The following is a 17471-nucleotide window of genomic DNA, read 5'->3' on the forward strand; positions in this document are numbered from 1 at the left end:
TTTTGACTGTGGGTGATAGCATAACACGAGCAATATCAATTCAGTCACCCATATGATTTTTTGTCTAGAACATTTTACCCAGGTGCAACACAATGAAGACAATTTGCATTTATATAGCTCCCATGGTGTATCAGACAAGAACTGACACAGAATCAAAGAAGGAGCTATTAGGTCAGATGACCAAAAGCTTGGTTAAAGAGCTAGGTTTTAAGAAGCATCTTAAAGGAGGGTGATTTGAGGGGAAGATTTCAGGGCTTAGGGCCTAGATGGCTGAACCATGGCTGATAATAGAGGGGCAAAGAGGCCAGTGCTGGAGGAGCACAAAGTTCTTGGAGGGTTGTAAGTCTGGAGCGGATTACATAGACAGGGAGGGGCAAGCCATGGAAGGGTAGGAACATGAGGATGAGATGTTTAAAATTGAGGCAATGAAGGACAGGAAGCTGAGCTGAGTTTCTGATTTACTCCTTCCTTGGGAGGTAGCTGGTATTCAGGATATCTGCTGTCAGGCTGGTCTCTGACCACTGATTTGAAAGAATTAGACACAAGGTATGGAATGAGGCACCCTATTAAACAGGTAAAAGTCTGCTCACACTGCATTGAGAATTTGGTGGACAGGCTGTAGAAAATCTAGCACAGAGCAATAAATAATTTAAATTTGCAGGTACTATTTTTGCTCACACAGGTAGGTAGGATCTGATCAACGGTGACATTTGAAATTAAACTACAGCAAGGGAAATGTAGTAGCGTTTATTGAAGGGGACTAAATAGCATGGGCGTACACCAGGGGATTGGCCTGTCACCGTGGAGACTTGGGTTCAGATCCAGGTCTGATGGGATGGAAGATGGTCATTGCTCCAAAGAGCCCAGAAGTGAAGGGCAATTTGCTACTCGTCAGTTCAAATCCCAGTGGACACAAGCCCCCTGCCACACAACTGGCTGGAATTCAGCTCAAATTTCAGCAAAGCCAGCTTCGAGAACCCATGAGTACAGAGAGTAGGGCAAATGCTGGTGTGGGCAAAAGACACTCCTCCAAGGTTAAGAGGTATTGTCGGGGGTGCTAATGCAGAGTAAGTTCTACATCACCTTTGACCCATGCCATGGACAACCTGCATTACTGGTTGCAGTGGCTGGCCATCCAGATAAAGAACAGCTCCCATTCTTTCCCCTGGAACAGTCAACCACCCCTCACCAAGAACGTAAATGGTTCAAGTTCCTGGCGAAGCTGTGGAACACATTGTGTGTCCGAGTGTACAGGAATGTGCAATGGGGTCAGCTAGTAGTTTTATTGGTTCTTACTGCTGCGTTGATCCAATCTTGGGTCGAGCCAGGAGGTTGTCTTGGTTTTGTGGTTGGTGAAGTAAATTTCTCCCTCAGGTGTCACTGCTTGTTCCCACCCTTCAGGCATTGGCCCTGTTTAAACGGAAACACCACGAGAATCACCCATGAGACTTCTTCTAGTTTTGAGAAATTTGTGCAAAACAACTACTGACAGTGGAAACCTTAACCAGCAATTCTGATCATCATCAGGAATGAAATTTCTCCTTCCCACCAACGAGCGACGGCAGAGAGTACATCCGTAGACTGCCTAATCACAGCAAAGTCCGGAAAGGTTGTTTCTACAGGTCAACATTAGTTGCATTGTTTTATTTCAGAAGTGACCTCTCAGGAGGCCAGGGCTGAAAATATTAGGGGGTAGAAGTTCCTTCAGGCCCATTTCCAAGCCTGAAACGGGCATCGTGCACAGAATGCATAGGCCCAAGGACGGGCCAAAGTCAGGCCTCGGGCCTCTTTCGTATTATTTGGGAAGGCTGACCCCCACCCACTGTCGGCCGCCACAGGCAGCTCATCCATTTGAAGAGGATGAAAGTCGGGCTGTTTGTCTTGCCACATGGGCTGAAGCTAAGTCCCAGGAGGCGGACTTGAACAAAGGAGCAGGACACACGCAGGAAGGCAGCTAGGCCCTGCTTTACATATGCAGATTGGGAATTTTAGTCAGACGGATGGGCAAGGGAGCAGCTTCCCTATCAGGTCAAACATGCTGGGAGGTAAAACATGGACTAGAAAAGGCCCAGCAAGATAAATTTTAACATTTTTATTTAGATTTCCTTATTTGGGCCAGCAGGAGGCTGGCAGCCTTGTTCTAAACGCTCCATACGATCTGTCCAATTCTGGCCTCTTACACACCCCTAATTTTCATTATTCTACCATAAACAGCCACAACTTCAGCTGCCTCAGTCCTAAGCTCTGGAATTCCCTTCCTAAACCTTCCTGTCTCTCTACCTCTCTTTCCTTCTTTAAGGTGCTCCTCAAAAACTACGTCTTTGACCAAATCCAGTCTCCTTATCTGGCTCAGCATCAAATGCCCCTGTGAAGCGCCTTGGAATCTTTTATTACCTGCTAAAGGTGCTATATAAAAGAAAGCTGTTGGCGTACTACTTTGGGAACGTGTGTGAAGTGAGACTTTATCCTGACCTTGCCCTGCAAGTATGAATCATTTTAATTTACTGAGGTACCGGAACGGACACACCCTTAGTAGCTTTTACTGGGGCCTGAGCCTGATTATACAATAGCTAACCGAGAGTCTCACACTGTAACTTCCAAGCTGCCATTCATTCATGTCGGACTTCTTTTTTCCTTCTGACTGCTATTCTATTTCAGGACTGGTTAAACAAACCTTTCTACTTCTTCAGAGTTGACAGAACTGTTGGGAAATTGTACTTTGTAACCCTTTATATGCCTATGATCAGTGTAGGACTTTAATCTGGATGCCTTATCCTATCTGCAGAGACAAACACAAGGGAGCCAAAGGATTTATGCACAACTAGTGAGCTCACTGAGTGAGGAAGGGGGTTTATCATGAAGATGTGCGGAGTTTTGTAAAATAAATGAGGATCAGGGCCTGAAGAGTAGCTGGTGCTTTTACATTTATTTACAGTAAGGGGAGGAGTGCTCATCCTGACCCCAGCTGGAAATCTTGGTACCCCTCCAACTCCCCCTGCTCCCACCCATTGCCCCATGTCTGCTCTCCACCTCCCCTGACCAGAGTCAGTCCTGCACAACCTCCCCCAGCCCCTGCCACATCCCAACACTCAACAAGAAGGCTCCAATTGTGAATGGAACATTATTAGTTTGTTCCCGCTGTTTGTAAATTATTATTATTTCATCAGCAAGGGAACTGTTCCCTCAGGCCCCTGATGGCAGTGCCCAGATGCCCCCTCCGGTCCTGCGGAGTTGGAGGGGCTGGAAGGCAGGACCGGGGGAAATTTCAGAGATGTAAGCGTTAGGTCAGCAGGCCAACGCATTCCCACCTCCGAGCGATCTTCCCAGAGGCGACTCATCACTGGCACCGCCCAGCAACAGCGGGTCGCCAACCTGCTTAATTAACTGTTCATTTACAGGTCGATTCTGAATCTTCCTCCACTGAGGGCCAAAGCAGGGCAGGTGTCTGGAGGTGGCTTCTGAGCGGCTGGCTTGGGCGAGGCCTGCTAACCGCTCCTAATAACTCAAATTTCTGGTACATCTTTCCTGAAGTATGGTGCCCATACAAAATTGTCCACAGTCCTCCAGCCAAGGCCTAAGCAGTAATTTCTAATCTTCTAATCACTCATTCAGTTTCAAATCTATGGCCCATCACCCTTCATCCCACGGAAAAATGGGTGGAGATCTATGGAAGTAATCATCCCAAGTCTTCACTCGCAGCAGAATGTAAGTAAAGCAAAATGACTCACTGAGCACACTACACATAAACCACAAATTCGATCCTTCCTTTTCATTGGGAGGCCTGGGAAGGCTTTGGGTTCAGTGGTACCCTAAAACAACTATTCCACCCCTGTCCAAGCTTCCAGCCCTATTGCTTATTGATAATAGAGGCCACAGAGGCCTTGTAATAATTGGCAGTACTTTTGATTCTGCTCTATAGCTACTTGACCTGCTCCCCAGGAACACATGGGTCACCATTCTCACTGTCTTCAGCAAGAACGCAAAAACCACTCCCCCACCTCCTCCACGATGAAGAATAAATCAACCAGGTATCGACAGGATATTTACCCATCCAACAGTCCTCTCGATTGCTCAACTCTCTTGCCGCTCCCTATCTCTGTAATCTCCAGCTCCACAAACCTTCGAGAGATCTGCACTCATCCAATTCTAGCCTCTTGCTCATTCTTAATCTTAATTGCTCCACCGTTGGCAGCTGCCTAAGCTCTGGAATTCCCTCCCTAAGGCTCTTCACATTTCGAGCTTTCTCTACCCTCCTCTGACCAAGCTTTTGGTGATCCCTTTTAACATCTCCCTATGTGGCTTGGTGTCAACTTTTGTCTCATCACACTCCTGTGAGACGCCTTGGGACATGTCACTACCCTAACGCCTGCTGCAGTTGCTATGTGCAACCCCCAAGGAGGATATGGATCAAAGGCCAGTATGGAGTCACAGATCAGGCACAATTTCATTGAATGGTGGAATAGGCTTGAGATGCTAAGTGGCCTCCTTCTGTTCCAATGTTCTGACAGGATATATCTGGAGCAGGGTAAAAAGCAGTGATTGGGATCCTCTCCATGAGCTTCAGCCCTATAATCACAACCCCCATGCCATGGTAGAGATCATTGGTTTTGTTTCCTTCACATCTCAGCTGTCAGACCACAGCCCCTGTTTATAGATGCCAGGAAGGGTTGCCAACCCTCCAGGGTTGTCCTGGAGTCTCCAGGCATTGAACAGAAATCTGGACAGTGCTGTGAGCAACCCAGAAGAAAAAGCATAGGAGCATTAGGAAAAAAACTATTGCACACGTTTCTTTGAATGTTCTTATCTATTCATTGTAAAGATATAGGGAGATGGGAAAAAGGCCGTTTTGTCTGGGTGTGACTGTTGAAGACTGCAGGTCATGTGATGCAAGAATACATGCAATCAGAGTTGGCAACGCCAAAGGCAAGGCAGCTCCACTAATCTGGTGGCATGGAATATCCTTTAATTGCTCACAACATTGATACAACTGCCGCTCAAGATATAATTGTATTTCACTGCATACCAGAGTGTAACGAGAATGTCTCATCCATATACTTTGAAAGTAGTAATTATAAAAGTTAAAGGTGTGAAATTGTTTTGAATGGCTTTCATTCTGGAAGCAAAATACAACGAATCCATCTGTTTAATTGGGGACATTCTCAACAATCATGATTGCCACTACTAATAGCGACCTGGTCCTGACGGCCGTAAATCAGGCGCCCTGCTGGGAATCAGTTCCAGGCCTGTGTGCTAGAGCTCATTTTAGTAACAATAATTTTAATTGGAAGAATAAATTATGGGTTATTTATTGCCTGTCGCAAGGGCATCCCCACAGTTGCCAGGCATAGGCAGCTCTCTGTGGCCTTCAAAGCTACATCAGAAATCATTTGTTTTTAGAAATTCTGGTTGGGGGATAAATATTGGTCAGGACACCAGATATATCTTCCCCACTCTCCTGCAAAATAATGTCTTGGGATCTTTCAACATCCACCTTATTGGGTGGGCCGGGCCTCGAATTAATTTCGCATTCAAAAGGCAGTGCAGCATCTGCCTGGATTACGTGATCAAACAGGGACTTGATGTGCAATATTTGCAATCGGATCAATCAATCAAGATTCGCTGTAACATCACGTATGAGACAACACCAACCTAGGTGGTGAACAACTGGTCTCCTTGCTGAAGACTTATCCATCGGACCAATGGGAAAATCCATCACCATCATCACCCAGTGTGGGATTTGAACCCTCAACCTTCTGACTGCAAGGAAAAAGTGCTACTGACAGAGCCACAATTCGCCCGTTGACTTCAAATTTTGACAAAAATTAAGGGCTGCCACATACTGCACAAGAGACATGGAACAATTAATGAGGACTGTGGATTTCAACAGATAAAGTCTGCCAACAAATGGAGTGCAACGCAAAGTAGATCCTGTTCAACAAGTAGCTTTTCAACAGAATTCCCTCTCCTGGGCTGTGAAATAGGGGAGAAGAGAGATATACAAGAGTGTGAATCCCCTTTGGAAAGTAATCAGAATTCCTGGCATTTCCAAATGGGAAAGAAAGCTAAAACAAAAGAACCAATACCCTAAAGCTGAACTTTGTCAATGTACCAGCTGAGTTCAAAGCTTTATCACAAGTTTCCTCAGGTAACTTAACCAAGCCATAAAAGGCCTTCCTTACACTCTAATAAGCCCCTGTTATTAACTCCGGGCTCCAGCACTAGTTGTATGTTCTCATTTAATTTCATATACACAGAAACAACATTCACATACAAATAAGCGCACGTGCAGACACGCACACAAACAATGCACACACATAAGTTCCCAAACCATGTAACTGGACAAACTGTTTCCTCTCTAACCACAAATTGCTAGTGTACCTGTGTCTGTTTACTTTGCCCTTCCTTTAACAATGTGATACAGTCACCAGATCAATTCTGAGAATCAGTGCATTTTAGAAGGTTTTATTTAAGGCTCATCAAGGTGAAGGACATCAGTTACAGGGTAGCGGAACACTCTCCACATCTGGTGCCAAGTATCGTGGTGGGATGTTCCCAGGGCCAGTACAGTATGGGTCGGATGCAGAGTAAAAGCTTCTTCTATTCTGTTAACCCCAGAGGAGTACACATATTGCACAGATATGGATTTTCCAAATCCTGTACCAGCCCTTCTGTGGCTTGTATTACCAGCACTTGGGTCCTATTCCAGAAGACTGGAGATAGATTCCTCTCACTGTATTTAATCTCCGACATCTGACCCCTCTTCTCCCAATTGGCAGAGTCATGTTGCTCATGAAAGTACAATTGTTGCTGGGATAAAGATACGGGTTTCAGTGAGGCAGGCTCCCAGAATCCACCCTAAACAAGGGTACTGTAAACTTGGCCAATTACTATTCAATTGTGGGAAGGTTCTTTCTGTGGAGCCTGACGCCAATGATGGACTGGAACAAGCTCAAGACAGCTGAAACCGCACTTTGTGAGGATTAAGTTTTCCAGTGAGCCATACAGCACAGCAGGTCATTGAGCCATTCATGGCTACGCTGAATCTTCGGAAGAGTTGTCCAATTTGACCCAACCTCCTGCTCTTTCCACATTGTCCTGTTAAGTCTTTCCCTTCAAGTACTTATCCAGTTCTCTTTTGAATGTTGCTATTGAATCTGCTTCCACCACCCTTGAGGCATTCTAGATTACAACAACACGCTGTGTCTCAAGTGTTTCCTTGTGTCATCTCTGATTCTTTTACCAGTTACCTCAAATCCATGTCCTCTGGTCACCTACCCTTCTGCCATGGATAAGAAGATTCTCCTTATTTACTCTATCAAACCATGTGTGATTTTAAACTCCTCCATCTAATCTCCTCTCAACCTTCTCTGTTGTAAGGGGAAAAAGCCCAACTTCTCCATACTCTCCCCCACATAACTGAATTAGTGGCTGCGTAATTCTACACTGGGCTCCAGATCAGTCCACAGTTGGGCTGTAGTCTCAATTATAGTGAATGGGCTGCTCTGTGATACTAATGGTCCCATTCCATTGGCGATATCACTGGAGTAGGAGAGATTGAAAGCTAAGGAGTAATGAAAACACTTTCAAGAAAAAGCATATTTTCCCCCTTATTTAAAAACTTTCAAAACTGTGTAAGGGTCACACAGGCGCCAAGACAAAACCTGCGGCCCTTGTTTCAGAAGCACTCCTGGTTTCACAGGCCTTAAAGGCTAGTGGCTTTTCACATTAGTGGAAGGAGATGATACTGTGGTGGTAATGTCACGGGACTAGTAATTCAGAGACCTGGACTAATGCTCTGGAGACCTGAGTTCAAATCTCACCACTCCAGCTGGGAGAATTTAAATTCAATTAATTAACCTGTAATTAAAATGCTAGCCTGATCATATAACTACAGAATTGTCATAAAAACCCATCTTGGTTCACTAATGGGAAGGAAGGATGGAAATCTGCTATCCTCACCTGACCTGACCTACATGTGCCTCCATAGCCACAGGAGTGTAGTTGCCTCGCACTCCCCCTGAAATGGCTGAGTGAGCCACTCAGTTGTACAAATCACTACAAGGAAAGACCACTGTGGGTGTACCTACAGCAGATGGACTGCAGCAGTTCAGTTGCAGTTAGGGACAGGTACTAAATGCTGTTCTTGCTGGTGACACCCACATCTCGAGAATAAATAAAAAAACATGAGATATGATATTACAATAGGGTGTCTGTGGGATAAGGGAATGGACAGTGGGTGGCTTGACATGTTCCTGGCTTGGTTTGCTCTTGCCTCTGAATCAGAAGGATGCTGGTTCAAACCCTGCATGATCTAGGCCGGCACTGCATTGAATTACAGAAGGAGTGTGCTTGTCAGAGGTAGAGGTGAGATGATGACTGTGGGCCTGCCTTCAGGTGAAGTGTCAAGAATCTCAAGACACTCTTCAAAGAAGAGCAGGGACTTCTCATGGTGCCCTGACCAACATTGTTCCCTCAGGCAATATCACAAAAAGCAGGTTAACTGTTCAAATTTGCAGCTTATGGGGTCTTGCTGCCTGAAAATATTTATCACGTTTGCTTTCAGACCAACAGTCATATAGCATTTCAAACCAATTCATTGCCAATTGAAGACACTCCTGGGAGACAGATGCTCAATAAACAAAGGCTTCTTTTCCCCCCTCTTGCTTTCTGCCGGCTCCTCCTTTGCTTCATCAAATCAGAAGGCCATTCAGCCCATTGCCCCTCTACCAACTCTTTCAAAGAGCTATTCAATTAGTCCCACTCCCGTGCACTTCACCACAACTCTGCAAATGTTTCCTTTTCAGGTCTTTAACCAATTTCCTTTCGAAAGCCATTACTGAGACTGCTCCATCGTCCTTTCAGGCAGTGCATCCCCAATCATAACAACTTGCTGTGAGGGAAAAAAAATGTTGCTGATAAATTTCAGAAAGCTTTTAAAAGCTTTTCCCTGCGCATCTGTGGGGAGCCTTCAGCCACTTTGGCAGAGAAAGAAGAAAAGCAAAGTGTATGAAAAACAAACAGGCTAACTAACAGATTTTCCATTTCATCACACAAGCCCCAGAACTGAACTCACATTTGGAAATAATTTACTGCTAGACGGCTTTATGCAACAAATAGCTCAGAACACTGGTTGCACAGACAGCTGAGTGTTTAGCAATGCGAGGATTTAAACCCAAGGGAATAGCTGCTCAAGTTAGAAACCTTTGTTAATATTTAATCTGGTTTCCACCTCTTTTGGCAGGCAAACACAGTGCTAGCATAGCACTTACTGGAATACACAGCTGACAACTTGGGCAGAGACAATTCATTTATCCCCAGTCCCCATAAATGCTTTCACATCACACCTTTTATGACCTTGGGACATCTCAAAAGACGTTGCGGCCAAAGAAGTGCTTTTGAAGTGTAGTCACTGCTGAAATAAAGGAAATAAAGGTTGGAATTTTCCAGGCCCCCGCCCCCACCCGTGGCAGGTTCCCCAACAGCGGGGCCAGCGAGCCACTGAAATCTCTGTCCACGTCGGCAGGAACGGAAGATCCCGCCGGCGTTGGGGGGGGCGGGGGGGGGGGGAGCTGGAAAATTCCGGCCAGAGCAACCAATTTGTACCCAGCAAGATTCCACAAACCCACAAACAGCAACGTTGATAATGACTAGATTATCTGTTGTTTGCGATGTTGTCTGAGGGATAAATATCGGCCAGGACACCAGAGATAGCTCCCCTGCTCTCCCTTAAAATAGCACCACAGGATTTTTTTTAACTTCCACTTTAGAGGGCTGAAGGGGACCCCGTTTAATTCTCATCGGAAACACGGCACCTCCGACAGTGCAGCATTCCCTCAGTACTACGCTGGATTCTCGGCCTAGATTACTTGCCGAAGTCTCTAGTGTGGGACTTTAACCTGCAAACTTCTGCCCCAGAGGTGAGACTATTACCATTGAGCCACTCAAAAATCTTACATGCCTGGTCCACACCAACCCTACTTGGTGTTGTGTCAGGCAAAGACATTTCTGGTTGTAAGCACACCACAAGATGACTTTCATAAGGCTACATCACCAAAAGCAGATTGGACGACGAGCCAGAGGGTCAGCACTCCTCATTTTTGACGCTTCCAAGTTTTAATTGATTAGCACACCAAAGTCTGTGCTTGGTTCGCTACAAATAGAGTTCCCAACAAGTGAGCTTCCACAATATAAGCGGACGTAAGAACTAACATTGACGAAAGCAAGGACAGCGAGCTTCAGGCATTTTAACCCAAACAGCACTCTATTTATATTTTACTCCATTCAATTTTTATAATCCTTAATCAGGGATAAAAATCAACAGGCACTTGGAGAGATTTGAGGTCATCAAAAAGAGCCAGCACTCAATTTTCATAGGCTTAAATGGCATGCCAATACCTGCCAACGGTTGCCTATACTGTCAGAGTGCCCAGGTCAAACTTACTTTCCATTCTTAATAATTCATTAGAAGAAGGTGTAGCACCAAGGGACTGGTGGATTTTTTTTTTATTCTGGAATGTGGGCATCGCTGGCTAGGCCAGCATTTATTGCCTATCCCTAATTGCCCTTGAGAAGGTGGCGGTGAGCTGCCTTTTCAAACCGCTGCAGTCCATGTGGTGTAGGTACACCCACAGTGCTGTTAGGGAGGGAGTTCCAGGATTCTGACCCAGTGACAGGGAAGGAACGGCGATATATTTCCAAGTCAGGATGGTGAGTAACTTGGAGGGGAACTTCCAGGTGGTGGTGTTCCCATGTATCTCCTGCCCTTGTCCTTCTAGATGATGGTGGTCATGGGTTTGGAAGATGCTGTCTAAGAAAAGCGAGTGAGTTCTTGCAGTGCATCTAGTAGATGATACACACTGCAGCCACTGTGTGTCGGTGGGGGAGGGAGTGGTTGTTTATGGATGGATTGCCAGCGGTCTGCTTTGCCCTGAATGGTGTCAAGCTTAACTGTTGTTGGAGCCGCACTCATCCAGGCAAATGGAGACTATTCCATCACATTCCTGACTTGTGCCTTGTAGATGGTGAACAAGCTTTGCGGAGTCAGGAGGTGAGTAACTCGCCACAGGATTCCTAGCCTCTGACCTGCTCTTGTAGCCACAGTATTTATATGGCTAGTCCAGTTCAGTTTCTGGTCAATGGTAAGCCCCAAGATGTTGATAGTGGGGGGTTCAACAATGGTAATGTCATCGAATGTCAAGGGGCGATGGTTAGATTCACACTTGCTGGAGATGATCATTGCCTGGCACTCATGTGGCGCGAATGTTACTCGTCACTTGTCAGCCCTTGCTGCATTTGGACACGGACTGCTTTAGTATCTGCGGAGTCCTGAATGATGCTGAACACTGTGCAGGCATCAACTAACATCCCCACTCCTGACCTTATGATGGAAGGAAGGTCATTGATGAAGCAGCTGAAGATGGTTGGGCCTAGGACGCTTCTCTGAGGAATTCCTACAATGATGTCCTAGAACTAAGATGATTGACCACCAACAACCACAAATATTTTCCTTTGTGCTAGGTATGACTCCATCCAGCGGAGAGTTTTCCCCCTGATTCTCATTGACTCCAGTTTTGCTAGGGCTCCCTGATGCCACACTCGGTCAAATGTAGCCTTGATGTCAAGGCCAGTCACTCTCACCTCACCTCTGGAGTTCAGCTGTTTCTTCCATGTTTGAACCAAGGCTGTAATGAGGTCAGGAACTGACTGACCCTACCTGAGCATCAGTGAGCAGGTTATTGCTAAGCAATTGCCGCTTGATAACACTGTTGATGACTCCTTCCATCACTTTACTGATGCTCAAGAGTAGACCGATGGGGCAGTAATTGGCTAGGTTGGATTTGTCCTGCTTTTTTTTTGTGTACAGGGCATACCTGGGCAATTTTCCACATTGTCAGGTAGATGCCAGTGTTGTAGCTGTACTGGAACAGCTTGGCTAGGGACACGGCAAGTCCTGGATAGCTAATGTAATCCCTATATTTAAGAAGTGGGACAGAACATGACCTGGGAATTATAGACCAGTAAGGTTAACGTCAGTGGTAGGAAAAGTAATGGAATCCTTTTTAAAAGAGAGAATAGAAGAACGCCTAAAAATGAGAAATATAAAAATAAATAGTCAGCATGGATTTCAAAAGGAAAAATCTTGCTTCAGCAACCTTATTGAATTTTTTGAGGAGTTAACAGAGAGTAGACATTGGTAATGCGGTAGATGTAATTTATCTGGATTTTCAAAAGACCTTTGATAAGTTGCTCCACAATAGTCTAACAAATAAGGTTACAGAACGTAGAGTCAGGAGACAAGTGACAGAATGGATTACTATCTGGCTTCAAAACAGAGAGTAGAGAGCGGGAGTAAAGGGTAGTTATTCAGAGTGGCCGAAGATGGGAAGTGACGTTCCACAAGGATCAGTGCTAGGGCCACTGTTGCTCACAATTTACATCAACGATTTGGACTTTGGAATTTCTAAATTTGCGGATGACACCAAATGAAGAGTGAGGGGTGGAGTGGGGGTGGTTAGTCAATACCGAGGAGGACTGCAACAAATTACAGGAGGAAATTAATAAACTTGCAGAATAGGCAAACAATTGGCAAATTAAGCTCTAAACAGATAAATAAGAGGCAGTGCATTTTGGCAGGAAGAATAGGGAGGTCATTTATTACTTGGAAGATGCAAGCCTAGTGAAATGGAGGAACAAAGAGCTTTCGGAGTACAAATACACCAATCACTAAAAGTTGCACTGGAGGTTTGCAGCGCTATAAAAAAATAGACCAAGCACTTGGCTTTGTCTCAAAAGGGATAGAATTGAAAAGTGTGGACATTATGCTGAACCTTGGTTAGACCGCACGTAAGAGTACTGCGTGCAGTTCTGGTCACCATATTATAAAAAGTATATAGAGGCACTGACTGAAGAGGATGTATACAAGTATAATACCAGAAATGCATGGATATACATATCAAGGAAGGGTTGATAGTTGGGTTGGGGTTAGGGTGGCCAACGATGAGGGGGTCACCAAAACCAGACACCCTTCTGATGCGCATTGGATGACATCATCCAACATCATCCATGGTGACATTTTTGCATTTTGAGATTCTGCATCATTGGAGAGACAACTGAGGGGTGGGGTAGGTGGTTTGCAAAGAAAATACTAAAAAGTATCAAAACTGACCTGACTTTTATATCCTCATCGCATTAAGGCTGCCGCAGGTAGGGAAAGGAATGAGTACAGGGCCCTGCCAGTGCTTTACTAAGATGAGTGGTCTTAGGGTCAAAATAACGGATGTGAAGCCATCCAGTATTGGACAATGGTCAACCAGCTAAAACCGGACATTTGGCTGCCCTAATTGACAGGGTCTCTTTTCTCGAGAAAAGGGAGGCCTAACAGACATCTTTGAAATGATGAAAGTTCTCAATAGATAAAGAGAGAATGTCTCTTCTTGCGGGAAGGGCGTAACTCGGGGTCATCAATTTAAGATAGTCACCAAGAAATCCAATAGGGAAATCAGAAGAAACTTTCTTTATCCAAAGAGTGGTGAGAATGTGGAACTCACTACGACAGAGAGTGGTTGAAGCAAATAGTACGGATGTATTTGAGAGGAAGCAAGGCAAACATTTGAGGGAGAAGGGAACAGGTCATTACAATGGTGAATTTAGGTGGGAAAGATGGGAGGAGGCTCAAATGGAGCATGAATACCAGCATGGCACAGTGGGCCAAATGGTCTATTTCTGTGCCATATACCCTGTATAATTTTATGATTAATCTCCCAGGTTGCCCAACAGTCAAGCCCAGGAGATTAATCTTCAATTCCTGGAGACCCCATGGTAATTCTGGAGCCTTATTGGTTGCCTTAATAATCACTAACCCCAGCAACACAGCTCTCTCTTATCTCAGTGGATTAATGGTTAGAATATTTACTGGCACACAACAGGGCTCTCAAATTTCATTACTGGTACAGAAACTCCTTGTTAAATCACAGGTACAAAGGAAACACCCAATGGCATTGTTATTTGGTAAAGGGCCAGGTTGGTAAACAGAGAAGAGCTCAACAACACAATCATTATCAAGCAAATACATTTGACACCCAATTTTTTTCATTCAGAAAAAAAACTAAAACAATAAAGAAACAAAACTCAAGAAAACAAACAATGCCTGGCAGAAAGAGCACGAAAAGCGTTGCTGAGTTTCAGATGGTGTTACCGACGACTGGATTTTACGCTGCCCACGCTGTGGAACAGTTGGCGTGGGCAGGTGTGGGCAGGCTGTCTTTGAAAAAACATTTGTCACGGTGGGGAAAGGAAGGGATGCACAGCATTCAGGGTGGGGTGGGAGGGGGTGACCTTTGCGCTTCAGGGGCAACAGCCCCCACAAAGCATTACCACCCCCTCTTTGTGCCTCCCCACCTGGCCTCCAAGATCTGCCACACCCCTCCACCCCACCAATCCCTCTTGCCCCTCTCCCTAGGCTGCCTGATTCGTCCCCACCCATAAGGACCCAATTTACCAGGTCCGGCACCATCTTCTCTTCTTTGTGGGCCTCCTTGCTGTCCCATCAGCGCCCACTACTCAGCTCTGGCACTGCCGGGACTGCAAGAGCTGCCGGCAGCTCTCGGGGGGCAGAACTCCCTCCCACCAAGGGGAGAAAGCGCCACTCTCAGCCTGTTTAGCCTGCTGGCAACGCACTATCGCTGTGGGGTGGGTTTTTTTTGGATCTGTTGAGGGGACAGGAGTGGCCGCAATATACCTCACCACCCCCCCCGCACTCATCCCCACCCCTTGTGGAATTGTAAATTGTGCCCAGAGTTACAGAGTTCTATGAAGATCCTGTCCGACTGTGTCGGGTAGGGGGGGCGGGGGGGGGGGTGTTTGGCTCCCCCCCGGACTCTCCTCAGTGAGGTAACAATAAGCCCTAATCCAACACAACTGTAAAACCATCAGCTGAATTAAGTAAATAGAAAACATGGGCTTTTGTCAAAAAGGGGAAGAAATTTAACAGCATAAAACAAACAAAAGCCAACAACCGCAGACAATTGAACTGTAACAAGACGGTAGGGGTCACCCCAACAGGATCAGTGGATCTAGAAGTGGACCTGATGAACAGGTCAAATAGTGACAACCTACTGACACACTGCTGAGAGCGATTCAAGTTCTAGAATTGAAGGAATGTGCAGCATATACTCAGATCTGGATGTCCTGCCCACCCAAAGAACGGGATCTGGGAGCTGAAACAAAGTGCATATAAACAGGTATAATGATGGGAAGAATAGAGCTTAGAGGGCTTTTCCACAGTGCATTGGACCAGCTTGCTGATTTTATATAAAATCAGCTCCTCAATACACAGGAGGCACAAGGAAGCTGGAAATCGACAGCTCAGCCTGTAAAGATGCTCAAAATGTTCAGACATTTATGCTTTGATTGTTAAAGCTGAAGTTCCTGGAACAGCGTCTGAAACCTGGTTTAGAATAACTATTCACTGTGCTCATGAAAAAGGAACTGACCAGGATTTGGATGAGCCACAGGCATGGATCTCTGCTGCATCTGGTTTGATGTGCCAGCCGTGTTCAGGTTCATCTGACTCATGGTCTTCCGTGGATCATGCCATGTTGTTATCCTGTCTACATGGCTGTAAAGAAAAAAAACGGTTGAAAGAAAAAGTTAGATTTAATAGTCTTTTCCTCTGCGGTGACAATTCAATACGTGCAGCACGCGCCGTAAAACCATTGGAATAGGCGTTGGGTAGCACAGAACTTGAGTATTGCTGAAAAAACGAACACTTGTCAAAGCTTTTCGTCTTGCACTCATCGGGACAATCGCAAGAATACCAATGTCGGGGAAGCTACAGCTTTATACTGTATGAGAAGAGAGTGATGATTGGTTGGCAAGTGGAATGTCCTGATGAGTGCAAGATGAAAAGCTTCGATAAAACCATAAAGATATACTTCCTTTGCCATTGTCTCCTCGTTCATTCTACTGAGCTTTTGGAAGAGCTTTCAACATCAAGCCACAGGCCTGGTGGGTAGGGGAGAGTATAGTCAGGGAGACAGTGGCTTAATGGTAATGTCACTGGACTAGTAACTTAGAGGCCCAGGCTGGAGGGTGGATTCAAGGCCCACCATGGCAACCGGTGGAATTTAAATTCAGCTAACAAAACTGGGATTGAAAGCTAGAATTGGCTAATGGTGATCATGAAACCATTGTCAATTGTTGTAAAAACCCATCTGCTTCACTAATGTCCTTTAGGGATGGAAATCGGCCACCCTTAGCAGTCTGGCCTACATGTGACTCCAGATCCACAGTCTTTGATTGGCTCTTAACTGCCCTCGGAAATGGCCTAGTAAGCCACTCAGTTCAAGGGCAATTAGAGATGGGCAACAAATGCTGGCCTTGCCAGTGACACCCACATCCCAATAAAGAGAAAAAGAGGCTCTTTGACATGACACTGGAAATCTTTCCTTAATTTTGGGGAATTATTTTCTCCCACCTTATTACAATTCTCAGCCATACAGAATTCCCCAAATTTAGACATTAAATTGAAACATTTCTCTTGAGCTGTACATCTGAAAGTATATCAAGTCGACAAAACCTCAGATTTTCCCCCACCCCCCCACCACCAGAACTCTATTTATTTCCTTCTTAACTAGATTGCCTGGCAACTCACAGAGAGGAAAGGGGATAAGAAAAAAAAAGAGACTTATATTCATATCTTGCCCTTTGCAACCCCAGGACTTTCCAAAGCATTTTACAACCATTTAAATACTTTTGATACATAGTCACTTTAATAATGTACTAAATGTTGGTTGAGAGTTAAATATTGGTCAGAACACAGGGAACAACTCCCCTGTTATTCTTCGAATAGTGTTAAGAGATCTTTTGTATCCACCTGGCAGGGCAGATAAGGTTTTGTTTTGACATCTCATTCAAAGGACAGCGCCTCTGGCCACAAGGCTTATTTTTACCCAAGTCTACTGAACTCATCCAAAGCACAAACTAGAAAGTGAACCTGAGACCTTCTGATCCATGAGGCTTAGTAAGATGCCAACTGGTGTCTGTATTGTCTGGGCCTCTGGGGGGAAACCTGTTGGCACCTCTTTCATTCCAAATTATTTTCTTTGTCATTGGTCATCGGGAGTAGACGGAATGTGGAGTTGAGGCCACAATCAGCTCAGCCATGATCTTATTGAACGGCGAAGCAGGCTTGAAGGGCTGAATGGCCTACTCCTGCTCCTAATTTGTTCATATACTGCACTGGGGGCGTCAGCATTAACTTTGTGCTTAAGCTCTGGAGTGAGACTTGAACCCACTATCTTCCAACTCAGAGGTAAGAGTCACAGCTGACCCCGAGAAGGAAAGATGGGAGAACCAACATAATATGCTACCATGATCTTGGGCTAATCATTAATGCTTCACAAGTTGTGACATTATACAATCTACTAAAGCAGGTCTTTTGTCTTTGTTCTCTTTCACTTCATGGCACAGTT

The 17471-nt window shown here is 45.3% G+C and overlaps 1 protein-coding gene across 1 annotated transcript in view; it reads right to left on the bottom strand.

The window, feature by feature from the left end:
* Positions 1–17471, bottom strand: part of LOC144693976 (WW domain-containing transcription regulator protein 1-like) — a 152344-nt gene that overhangs the window by 26289 nt on the left and 108584 nt on the right. The window contains exons 3-4 of the mRNA XM_078564259.1: positions 15492–15616; positions 1297–1410 (exon numbers count right to left, since the gene is read on the bottom strand). Coding sequence (XP_078420385.1) covers positions 1297–1410; positions 15492–15616 — 239 coding nt within the window. The remainder of the gene's footprint in view (positions 1–1296; positions 1411–15491; positions 15617–17471) is intronic.

This window comes from Cetorhinus maximus, chromosome 19 (genome assembly GCF_964194155.1).
Source record: "Cetorhinus maximus chromosome 19, sCetMax3.hap1.1, whole genome shotgun sequence".
NCBI lineage: Eukaryota > Metazoa > Chordata > Chondrichthyes > Lamniformes > Cetorhinidae > Cetorhinus > Cetorhinus maximus.